At 43.5% G+C, this 13,066-nt stretch overlaps 1 protein-coding gene across 1 annotated transcript; it reads right to left on the bottom strand.

Moving 5' to 3' along the window:
- Window positions 1-379: 379 nt before the first annotated feature.
- On the bottom strand, window positions 380-12,536 carry LOC115167181 (fibulin-7-like). Its single transcript, XM_029721353.1, has 8 exons — window positions 12,140-12,536; window positions 8,888-9,047; window positions 8,214-8,384; window positions 7,354-7,479; window positions 2,365-2,547; window positions 2,024-2,161; window positions 1,481-1,616; window positions 380-1,360 (listed from the first exon to the last, which is right to left on the bottom strand). Exons 1-8 carry the CDS (start codon window positions 12,203-12,205, stop codon window positions 997-999), a joined length of 1,344 nt encoding a protein of 447 aa, XP_029577213.1. The 5' UTR covers window positions 12,206-12,536; the 3' UTR covers window positions 380-996.
- Window positions 12,537-13,066: the final 530 nt, after the last annotated feature.

Below are 13,066 nucleotides of genomic sequence, written 5' to 3'. Positions count from 1 at the left end.
GGCATGTACCCCTAAGCACCCAAACACCCAGTGCTAAAAAGGTGGAAAAGAGCATTTCAATATGTCATATCTCATTAAGTAACAATATACACTGTGTTTGCTGGTTTAGCTCATGCATATACTGTAAGGGTCTAGGAGCTCTTGAGCGGAGTGTCTTTGGCTGTCTGTCTGCTGGACAGTACTCTGTCTCTGTACTGCCATGCCTGATGTCTTCCCCAGACCTGCACTACTCATACTGTACATCATACTCCTGTTTCAGCTTCTATGACGGACAGATCATCTACAGGTCACAGTTTAAGGCAAGCCCCTTATACAGTCCTGTGCAGAGACATAAGCATATAGGAAAAGTAAATAATGAAACCCTAGAAATTATACAGTAGTGTTTTGATTAAATGTTTAATAGTGCTTTGTCAGATAAATAAAAAGCAGATCACAAACAAGGGTTTACAACACCTTCAAAATAAATATATCAAAACAAGTTTAACACAAGGCCAGGAAATATAGGATTGTCAATGTCTAGCTTCATGTCTTCTCATCTTACAGATATTGATTGTCACTTAGTCATATGTTGGATGTTAAACAATAAAACCAGTTAAGGACTTCAGCTCGTATTTACAAGCCCAGCTCTCTCTCACTCTCTCAGCTTCAGTGAGGAGACATTCAATCTCCACCACAAGTGGCCGTTTTCTAATTTTCATGTCTCTGACCCAGTGTCCCCATCCCTAATTTCTCACCCCCCTAAACGTTACCTGAACCATTCCCTTTCTGTCATTATAATTGATACAACTCTACCAAATGCATCCGTTCCTGCCATACCTGTATGTCTCGACTCAACTTCCCCTCCTTTTAGTTCCTCTTTGTTCCTTAGGACTTAGTGCCTCACCCCTCCCAGCCCCCCAGCCCTAGCCACTGCCCCACTCCAAAACTCTTACCACAGTACTCCCTCCTCCCTCTCTTCATTCCTCCCTCTACATCCCTCCCTTTCTCTCTCCCTCTCTAGAACTCGTACTGGGAGATGAACATGGTGATCTTGGTGATGTACCGCCCCAGTTGGACCCCTTTCTCCAGCTCGGTCATCTCCACCTCTGCCTCCAGTGAAGCAGGGCCTTGCACCGGGCTCCCCAGCACCAGCTGGCCTGTCTGGCGGTCCGACCGCTGCACCGTGAAGTGGCGTCTGGCCTGCCCGCGGCCCAGCAGGGAGAAACGCAGCGTGTCGCCTATGAGGCGGAGGGCCGACACACGGAACATGGTGCGTGGTGCTGACAGGTTGGATACGACAGACAGGTAGTGGTGGGAGATGGAGTTAGGGGCCTGAGAGCACATCCTGTTGTCCACAGAGCAGGGGTTACGCTCACATCGCCTGGGCAACAGGGGAAGAGAAAATGATATAGGCATTGAGAGGTGTATGATTGCAAGAGAGTGATAAAGAGTTACATGTTATCAAATCTATTCTTGATTAACTATAAGAGAAGGTACTCACAGGGGTGAGGTTTTGCTGTAGGTGGCGTTTCGTATGCGGGGGCAGTCCACACGTACACACTGGAACCCTCCGTAGGTGTTTATACACATTTGGTCCCGGGTGCAGTTATTCTGTCTGGTGGCACACTCATCTATGTCTACAGGCCGGGGAGAGGGAGAATAATGTGTGTAAAAGTGAGGGAGGGACAGAGACGGAGAGAAAATAGAGAGAGCGAGACAGAGAAATAACTGATTTATTGTAATTGCCTACAAAAACAAACATTTATTCAGACCAGATGTATGGTTTGTTCAATTATTCAGCCAGTGGATAACAGAATTGCATGGAATTACAGATACAACGGATAGGAAATAATAGGAAACATTCATAATCATTCAGCCAAGTTATCTTCTTTCTCTTTGTGGTAGACTATTCAAATGTGTAGTATTTATCTGGCATAACTGGCATGTTTTGAGGCAGAGGATTTGATGGTGTGTGTGTGTGTGCGTGTGTGTTCAGCATTTGAGACTTTGGTACGGTGTGTGTGTGTGGGTGGTCTCCTTTCACCTTTGCAGTTGCGTCCGTCGCGGGTGACATTGTATCCAGCAGGACAGGTACAGCGGTAGCCTCCAGGGGTGTTAACACAGGCATGTAAACACAGCCGGCCAGCCTGACCCATGTGGAACAACTCACACTCATCAATGTCTGAAACACACACACACGCACACACACACACACACACACACACACACACACACACACACACACACACACACACACACACACACACACACACACACACACACAGTTAAAATTGCCATTGATGTCAGTTACAGTATATAACATTATGTGGTCAGACTGTGTGTCTTTTTATGTTACCATAGCAATGGTAGCAGATTGTGGTGTACCTGTGCAAGTGGTGCTGTCACGCCCAGAGATGGTGTATCCGGGGTCACAGGTGCAGTGGGTGGTGCCCTGGACCTGCGTACAGCGAGATGGACGGACAAATGGACCAACAGTCACAGCCGGGGGAGAGATGGCAGCAGCCGCAGAGGAGGTGGCAGACGAGGTGTTCGTCATGGTGACAAAGACTGGAGAAAAAAGAAAGAGGGAGAAAAAGAAAGAGAGGAATGAGGAGAAGAGTGAAACTAAGGATGATTCTCATTGATATGGAGGTTTCTGACTGCAGTCTGAGGGCATGGCTATCTAAACATCTCCATCTTCAAATCAGTACAGTGCAGCTTATTTCTTTATAAAACACTATTGTTACCATGTGAACAAAGAGTTACAAATTAACTATTTGTTCCCAGGGTAACCACAGTGTTTGGAACAGTGTTGTGTTTGAGACCACCTAAAGCGAGACCGATTCATGACCAAGACCGGAGGGCGACAAGGGTTACGAGACCGAGTCAAGACCGAGACCAGAAAAATGGGAGTCAAATTCAAGACCATGATTGTAATTTTGTCAAATTGTCACCATAATAGCAGTTCAAAATGTCCAATATTTCTGTGTTCATATTTCAGAAGAACATATGGATTCTTTATACATTCAGAATGGTGAAAAAATGCAGGCTGAGGGATAATAGAGCCACTCTACAAATTGTGAATAACCCAAACACAGTGTGGAATAATGAGGGCCTTCTACACCTTCAGAGAAGGGCTAATGATTTATAAAATAACTATAATTAATTATATTATTATTTTCAATGAAGTTCTGATTTAATCACTTCAGTTTTTGTTGGAAAGGAAACGGTTAACACTGGAGAGAAAAAAGATCCAATCAGGATATGTCTTTGCTGGTCTCTGGGGAGATAAATCTAGCTAGCTAAGTCAGCCATTGGCTAGGCCATCAGAAGCTAGATAGCCTCCAACACTCTACTCAGCAAATTGGATGTAGTCTATCACAGTGCCATCCGTTTTGTCACCAAAGCCCCATATACTACCCACCACTGCGACCTGTATGCTCTCGTTGGCTGGCCCTCGCTTCATACTCGTCGCCAAACCCACTGGCTCCAGGTCATTTACAAGTCTTTGCTAGGTAAGCGCCGCCTTATCTCAGCTCACTGGTCCCCATAGCAGCACCCACCCATAGCACGCACTCCAGCAGGTATATTTCACTGGTCACCCCCAAAGCCAATTCCTCCATTGGCCGCCTTTCCTTCCAGTTCTCAGCTGCCAATGACTGGAACAAACTGCAAAAATCACTGAAGCTGGAGACTCATATCTCCCTCACTAACTTTAAGCACCAGCTGTCAGAGCAGCTCACAGATCACTGCACCTGTACATAGCCCATTTGTAAATAGCCCATCCAACTACCTCATCCCCATACTGTATTTATTTATTTATCTTGCTCCTTTGTTCCCCAGTATCTCTACTTGCACATTCATCTTCTGCACATTTATCAGTTTAATTGCTATATTGTAATTACTTCGCCACCATGGCCTATCTATTGCCTTTACCTCCCTTATCTTACCTCATTTGCACACAATGTATATATAATTTTTTCCACTGTATTATTGACTGTATGTTTGTTTATTCCATGTGTAACTCCGTGTTGTTGTATGTGTCGAACTACTTTGCTTTATCTTGGCCAGGTCGCAGTTGTAGCCTACCTAACTAGCCTACTTGGTTAAATAAAGGTGCTTTTTTTTCTTCAATTTGATAGATAGAAGGCATCTGCCATTCAACTGTATCAGGGCAACATTTTGGATTGACAGTGGAATCAACCAATCACATTTTGACTTGTAATGGGTGGACCGTTTTTTACAAAAAAATATGGAAACTTCTGCTTTCTGAAAGGCTGACAGGTCACTGTGCAATAGCAAGCAGTAGTTTTCCTATGGTGTAGCTAGCTATCTTTTGTTGTAGGCTAGTTTGTAGTGGCTGCAGCAGGTGTTATAGAAGAGGATGTTACTAATTTGTTAGCTTCTCCCTTTTCAAGAATAACTTCTTGAATAAGTAAAAATGTATCCTCATCTTTTGAGTGGAACTGTTTATTTTATTTCAGCTCCCTTGCTGTTGTTTGCCATCTCTTTGAAAATAACTTATGTGTGAAACATTGTTGCATTTAAACTTTAGGTCACCGGTTACTTTGTGTGCTAAATGTGAAATATTTTTTGCAATGGAAAGTAATAGTTGTACATTTCAATGAAGAAATGCTTAGCCTAATGGTTGTGTTTTGTATTCTTATGATTGGAACCCACTGGCTTGCTATGTTAGAGTGATTGGACTGCTTACTCTGTAACATCATGCTGTGTGTGACTGCTGTCTTTCCATCGGTCCTATGCCGTGGTGTAGTTGTGCCTGGAGAAGTAGGTATACTCACATTTTGCAAAAGAAATCTCAAATGGCCTGCCAAGCGAAGGAAAAATCTTATGTTTTTCTATGTTTTTTAGATTTGCATTCTCTAAATCACACTTGTTTTTTTAAATAGAAAAACAACAAAAAGGTGACGTTCTAAGTCTACAACAATGCTTAAAGCACATCAGGAGACCCTTTTGGAGGTCTGACAATATAAAATAATATATATTTTTGTCATAATCATGTATTCTTTTTCTGTTTTTGCTCAATCTGATTGGGTGTGCCTGGCTCCCCAGTGGGTAGCCCTGTGTCCACCCAGGCCCACCAATGCCTACGCCACTGATGCAAACAGGATATGATGACTGAATTGCTCCTCACAATAGCCTACTGACTTCAGACCAAACCTTTTCAATACCTTGTTTGCATACCCATTGTTGCCATAGTTAGCATTTACTGGTAGATATCATACACTGAAAAGCATTTCCAACCTACCCTACAGGCTACCAATATCATTTTTCTTTGAGCTGCTCTATGCCAAAAAAACAGTTGAGAGCTGTGTGCTCTTGCTGCTTGCAGGTGACATTCCGTGGAAACTAGGCTGTGCGCGCGGTGCATGTGAATATACAGCTCTGGAAAAAATTAAGAGACCACTGCACAATTATCAGTTTCTCTGGTTTTACTATTTATAGGTATGTGTTTGGGTGATTGAAAATCAGGGTTATTCCACCAAATATTGATTTCTGAACTCTTTCTAAGTTAAAACATTAGTATTGTGTTGCTTAAAAATGAATATTAACTTTTTTGTTGTTGCATTATTCCAGGTCTGACAACACTGCATCTTTTTTGTTATTTTGACCAGTTGTCATTTTCTGCAAATAAATGTCCTAAATGACAATATTTTTACTTGGAATTTGGGAGAAATGTTGACAGTAGTTTATAGAAAAAACCACAAAATTATAATTTTACCCAAACACATACCTATAAATAGTAAAACCAGAGAAACTCATCATTTTGCAGTGATCTCAATTTTTTCCAGAGCTGTATGTCACGTACTTTGCGATTGTGTAGGCTACTTTATGCATGGTTTCTTTATTGTTATACATAATTGATTAGTCGTTTATCTCCACTACACTACTTTGATACGCATCACTGGGGATTAAAAAGTGAGTATACACAATGCCCATAAAGAAAGTGGGTATACAGTGTATACCTGCCTATAGCCTCCACTACGCCACTGGGGGCCAGTGCAGGTATACACTGTATACCCACTTTCTTTATGGGCATTGTGTATACTCACTTCTTAATCCCCAGTGATGTGTATCAAAGTAGCGTAGTGGAGATATACGACTTGTTTTAAAAAAAAGTGCAGTCCTAAATGAGTCCGCTGGTATGACGGTTGCTGTCCTTTCAGCATCACGAACCTGTCACACACTGAAGACCTAGGTCCAATAGGTTCGCCACTGAAGGCCTAGGTCCAATATGTTCGCCACTGAAGGCTTAGGTCCAATAGGTTCGCCACTGAAGGCCTAGGTCCAATAGGTTCGCCACTGAAGGCTTAGGTCCAATAGGTTCGCCACTGAAGGCCTAGGTCCAATAGGTTTGCCACTGAAGGCTTAGGTCCAATAGGTTCGCCACTGAAGGCCTAGGTCCAATAGGTTTGCCACTGCGCAAACATGTCTATAATAGATATAAAGACTGCAGGTGTTCATGTTTCAAGAAAGGAGGGTATATATTTGGCCTGGTGAAGCGGTTTTATGTGCTGACTGAATGGAAGCTGATAATTAGGAGTTTTTTACTGCGCTGGTCTCGGCTGGTCTCCAGAAGAAATGACCAGTTGTCACTATCCAAGACTGAGTCAAGACTGAGCACAAATGTATTGGACACGGACATGAGACACTCAAAATGTTGTCTGGAGACCAGACGGGCAGACGTTCTCGACTGACTTGCAACTTAAGTTAGGCTACATTAAACTTTTTAATATTAAACATTCATGCAACACTGTAGTTTCCCAACATTTCCTGACCTCAGTGTTCACATCCATTGCACCATGCAGCCCTCTATCAGTGGGCTGTGTGTGAGTGGGATGATAGACTTATAGAAGGCTCCCACACAGTGCAAGCAGTGTTAGTCATGGTCAAAGTCCATCCAAATCCCCATTAGTCTGTGTGTGGTTCTCACCTACAGCAGTGTACTGTACACAGGGGGAGAAATGAAAACAAACAGACAGAGAGAAACAAAACCTAACTGGGCCGTATTGAGTCGCTGGCTCTGCCTGGAGCCCTGAGTGTGTATGATAGCCCAGCCAGCCAGAACCAGCGAGAGGGAGTGGACTAGGGTCTCCCTCCGTGTCTGGCCCTTGTGTGTTGTTGTTACTAGTTAGCCATAGCATAGAGATATATAGGACTGTAAGTCCTGGTTCCAGTTTATAATATCAATAAGGCACCTCAAGGATTTTGTTGTATATGGCAATAATATCACAACGGCTAAGGGCTGAGTCTAGGCACTTCGCATCGTGCATAAGGACAGCCCTTAGCCATGGTATATTGGCTAATTTACCACACCCCTTTGGGCCTTATTGCTTAAGCATCTCTACCTACATGTTGGCACAGGGCTCTGGCAGGTGGCTCCAGCCCAGCCTTTGGTACACGTGCAGGAGAACTGATTCACCTCGTCCACACATGTCCCCCCGTTCAGACAGGGAGACGAGGCACACTCATTTATGTCTGAGGAAAGACAGGAGGAGTAAGAGATTAGTCAAGAGTGGAGAATGAAGTAATATTAGCCCTGATGTAAATGTTGGCTCGCTAACTCACTGACAATCACAGGTGGAACCTTATAGCTCTGATGCATGAACCAAAGAGAAAAGCTCCTTCTCTCTGTGTGTGTGTGTGTGCGAGCACACACTTCCGAGCGTGAATGTGCATGCGTGTGAGTACTCGACATAACCGGAGCGAAAGGGATGGCCTGACTTTTAGTCTCACAGAACGTCTTTGAAGCATTATCTAAATGTTAGCGAGCTGTCAAGACAGAGGGCTGCTATCACTATGTGTCACAGTCACTGGATTCAATAACCCATTCTGGATGGCCATGAAAATACATAAAAAGGAAATTTGATAATGAAATACATATGGATGCAAGCCATCTTATCTAGATAAATGTTAGTAATATGCATGAAGTTTAAAATGTGGGAAAGAGAGATAAAGAAAAGAGAGGGGGACACAAAGAGGATGGTGACAAGGACATGAGAGAGATGATAGAGCAGATAAAGAGATGAGTGACGGGACAGAGAAGAGGAAAGGAGAAGATAAAGGGTGGGGGGGAAGAGACGCCAGAGAAAGAGAAGAAGTAGATGGTAGTTGACAAAAGATAGTGATTTCACGTCAGATGTGTGTCTCCCTAATGGTTAACGTTTGGATAAGGGGTGGGGTAATCTGTAGCAGATGGTAGGGTCACTCACTGCGGCAGGTGGGCTGCTGGCCGCTCCAGGTGAGGCTCTCCTGACATGTCCTGCTCTCTGCTCCCACCAACTCATAACCCGCATCACACAGGAAGTGAACCTCATGACCTGGGGTCTGCGCCTTTCCCAACTTCCTGCTGTTGGCAGGCGTGTCCAGCTTTAGACAGGTATCTGTAAAGCGGTGGAGGGTGGTTGGTAGGGGGACATAAGCCAACACTTAACTCTCCAGCCATAGCTCCATAGGAGCTCAATTTAACATTTCTACCTACCGCTAACCACCAAATGTGAAATGACATACCAGTAGTAGCAAAGGAATAATAATCCACCAGAGTAAACATTTTTAGAACGCAGCGTGACGCTGCTAATAGCATTTTTACAGCTAATTAACATTTTTACCAGGACTAGTCAGTCCGGCTGGTGCTGTGTGTAGGTCTACACAACTTACTGAATCACGATTGATTCTCGTTCATGAGGTTGACAACAATAGACATAGTAATGCAAAACTTCTTCACATTCTTGCAACTGGTGTTTTTTGGATTGTAAAATAAAAAGCAGCAGGCCTACTGAAAGCCATTTTAGGTATTTCAGTGAAGAAATCGAATTTAAGCCTATGGCTAAAATGGTAGGCTTCATGTTGCTTCTTCAACTGATGTTTGGGCTGTGTGCAGACTTACCATTGTTTGCTTTGCCAGTCTGTTTGGTGGCTGTGTTCTGTAGCAAGTTGAGTTTCTTCCTCAGGGTGCGGAGGCTCTGTAGGTATGCAGCCTCATGGGTCGACAGCAGCTTCTGGACCTGCTTTAGGGAGCTCTGCATGTCCTGCCTGCTGGGACAGTCCTACAGGGACAGGGCATGGTAAGCAGGTGAACACTTTTTTGTCCAACAGAAACAGGGGAGGCCAGGGGCAGTGGAACAGTTAAAAAATGCTATACAGGGACAACTTGACAAGAGAGTCATCCCCAAAAAGGCAATTCATTTGCAGAGTTACAGTATTTTTAAAAGCCGTAATACAGGAAGATCTTAACTGCATTTTAGCAAAAGGGGCACGTTACAAACGTGGGTTGAGGAACATAAGGAACGTGCAAGTTTATTTTTCCTATGCTGACGTAGACTACACAGAGCACATTCATTGCCTAATGAAATGCAGTTACAGTTGATAGATGACTAATTTAAACTCAAGTCAGGGACCGTGAGACACAGGTGACTTGGTCAGAAGATGGAGGCAGAACTAACTCTTACATTAGCTTCCTAGAATTTGACATCACTCAGTTATACAAACGACATTCACTGCAAAAGCTGGGCAAATGTCCTCGCTACTTAATCACTGGACAGAACAGAGAAATTACCTCACCAACAAGTTAATGTTGGAATAACAGGACAGAAGTACAGCAGCTACTGTACATTGGCTTGAGTTATGAATGATAAACTAACATCTGGTGAGCCACATGAAGTGATTTGTTGCTGCATTTAAAAAGTATTTTAGGGGTTTTCCTAAGATAGCACTGAAAGTTAAAGAATGTAGTGTACAGTACCTACAAGTTACTAAAAAGGCATATGGTCACTGGTCTGGGTTTATAGGGAGACCAGAGAAGAGACATCAGAGTAGACGTACCTGCTTCAACACTACACCAGCACTCAGATGGTCATGTTTTTAATCTCACTGTACACAGTAGGCAGCCTAGTCAATGTGGTGAATGAATGAATTGAGCCGGCAACATCATCCCCCTGGTTGTCTGACCAACTGTAGCACGCACAGGCATCTCAACAACCCCTACCACCAGCTGGGGAGCTTCAAGTCAGAGGTGGCTGTAGTGTTGGTAGGCTTTTGCCTTTGTGCAAAGTAAGTTGTTCTCTAGTGGTAGTAGTTTGATGTTTTGGAGGTTGTGTGCTTATGCCCCTGGTGGTGTTACTTGATGGTGCTGTGGGGGTTGCTGTGAAACACTAAAGACACACTCCATGAGAGAAAGAGTGGCTCCGATCCTATCTGGACTCATTCTCACAACAGATTCCCTCTCAGCCTGTCTTCTCTCATATCCCAGCATATCTCTGCTGTTCTATCTCTTTAGCCCAGAAGTGTCTGGAAGTTCTGACAGAATGATCTCCTTGGAGGCATAAAAAATTGTTGCTTGCTCATAGCGACCATCGTTTGATGCAGGGGTGGGTGTACTGTAGGTTTTGATAAAGGGTAGGGAGGCTGTTTGGGGTCAGATGGTGTGGAATAAACACCCAGAGGGTAAACATCACCTGTGTATGAGGCACATCCTCTCCTCCCATTGGCTGAGAAAATCAGGGAGTGTTAGTAGTATATTTTTCCTAAACTCTCACTCTCTCTTTCAACTCTCTCCCTCCTCCTCTCTGTCCTCTCATGAATGTTTTCAGAAAGCCAATTAGTGTTTTCATCTGGCAGAAGTTATGTAAGAAAAGTAAATATTTGGTAATCCTGTGAAAACACCTGGCTGATTGAAACTGGAGCAGGGAGCTGGGCCGCTGGAGTGACATCAGTCAGGAGGGAGGGAGGGAGGGAGGGAGGGAGGGAGGGAGGGAGGGAGGGAGGGAAAGGCTGCTGTTTGTGTGCCCCAGAGATAATGTCCTCTTTCTGCCTCCGCTGCAAAACATTTCATGCATTTGCATTTCATGCATCTGTGACAATATCTTGGTGTGCCTAGGTAACATACCTATAGCCTCCTTCAGTAAGTTCTGAGCTGCTCTTTGAATCAAGAGGTGTGCAGTGCAATGATGAAGGCCAAAGTAGCATGGTGATCTAATCCAAGGATTTTAGATTGTTCTAAGTGAATTCTGTGATGCAGAAAGGTTTTGCATAAAAGGAAAAATGTTCTGTAGCTAATAATAATCTGGTTGACCTTGTTCAATTATGTAATCACTGCATGGCTTCAGTTCTGCAGTGTGAGTTGTGCCATGACAAGAACAAGCCAAAGATCACTAATGAGACCTGAACAGACTCCTCATACACACAGCTCATTACCACACAGTACATCATGATCTTAACTAAATGTGGACAAAAACTAAATTGAGTCCAAATTTGACATTCCACGTGAATTTCTAACTGAACAACAGAAAGAGTACAGCATAGCATACACACACACACACACACAGACACACACACACCAGCCTGCCGTAATATAGACCCTTGTCGTTGGACAAGGTAGAGAGGTTTAGCAGAGGTGTTGGGTCTATTTATAGTGATGGGCCTCTCGGTGTCTGGACATGCATGCAAGGGGTCTTAGTAATTGTTTGTGCAGCTTGCCTGGGAATTGAGGTCGACCAAACACCAGTCCTATCAATGGGTGTCTGTCCATGTCATGATGCATGGATAATGACCTTATAGCTGGACTTGCAGGCTCTTGACTTTGACAAGAGATTGACACTTCAACTTCATGCGTTTTGACCTTCAACAACACCCAGACATCAATGCTGCATCCCTCAGTGTTAGATGTTGAATTAAAGCCTGTCCATGAAAAGGGCATTCAGACAACCTTTCTCTCAGGTCTATTTTCTCAGTTGTAAATCTGTGTGATATTTACCCACTGACTTTTCAGGTCATTACAGATAATGGCAAGAATTTTAACTATGTCCTGAGGATGTATGTGATAATGAATTGGTCTGGAAATGTTTTCTGCATTTATTACGTTAATGGACTACCTAAAGCATGTCAGAAACCACAATAGCCTACATTAAATCGTAACACACATAGAGATTATAATGGTAACCCATGATCATATAAAATACAGTAATTTACTTAGATTTTACGTTTTACTCTATGATATGTAGTGTGATATGTGCTTTTAAATCAGCTACATTTTTGATTGGACCAACCAGCTGTGCAAAATAAATCCAAGAAACATCATATGTTGTCTCTTAATAGTGGCCTAGGTGCCCTCATGACACTGACAAGCTCAGGAAACACTCACCTGCCCAAATGCAGCGTGGATTGGACAAAGACACAGGAACACAATGACAGCGTGCGTCCAAATCATTTTCAGTTAATCCTGTACTGCGTTTACACTCAGTCCCGAAGCGCGCTGGGTTGGGTATCTTCCGGGTACAGTGAATTTCCAGTGTATAAAATGCGCTTATAAGCACCTCACTGGTATTTGTGAGAAATGCTATTAATTCATTCACATGTCAGACAAGTTGCCAAAGCGAAACTTTATGGAATGTAGGGTTTACTCTTCGAGAACCAATCAGGTTATGGGACTAGAAGACCTGTTGACCACATTTTACTAAAGAACCATTGCGTAGGCATGTGTATTTTCTTCAAACTCTTTTCCTTTTTTTGGAAGGCACATGGCAAATTTCCTCCCTCATGAAAGCCTCTCAGATGTGGAATTTGTAAACTGAAGAGAAAAACAAATTTATCAGGAAGCTTGGATGGATTGAGGCAAGCTCCACTGGGCAGTGGGCAGTGGGCACTGTGGGAAGGTGACAAGCAGGGTAATGTGAGACACAACTCATACAGGTTGCATCTTCTCATGATTTACGAGGAAATGTAGACCCATCTTTCAATAGGGAAATAACTATGTAACATAGGGATACATAAAACCTACTTGAGCAGCACACACATTTTGTTGAATTAACTCAGCCTTGTGCTTATTACCAGGTAATTACAGTAGCCTAATGGACAATGAGTCTGTGTTCCAATGTGTTTTTCTGTTATCTTGAATGGCAGATATCCTGTGAGTAAAAGCGTACTGTTGAATGAGCATAGAAAGTGGGGAAGGTGTGCCCTCTGCAGGGAGTAAGTGTCCATCACCTTGCCATCATCTAATACAACGGTTCTGTTCTCATCTCCCCAGCAGAACACACCTAACAGCACCACTACCATGGAAGTATAGCTG

This window comes from Salmo trutta, chromosome 29 (genome assembly GCF_901001165.1).
Source record: "Salmo trutta chromosome 29, fSalTru1.1, whole genome shotgun sequence".
NCBI classification, from domain to species: Eukaryota; Metazoa; Chordata; class Actinopteri; order Salmoniformes; family Salmonidae; genus Salmo; species Salmo trutta.
Note: the sequence above shows the minus strand (reverse complement) of the source record. Positions and strands in the feature narration are given on the sequence as shown.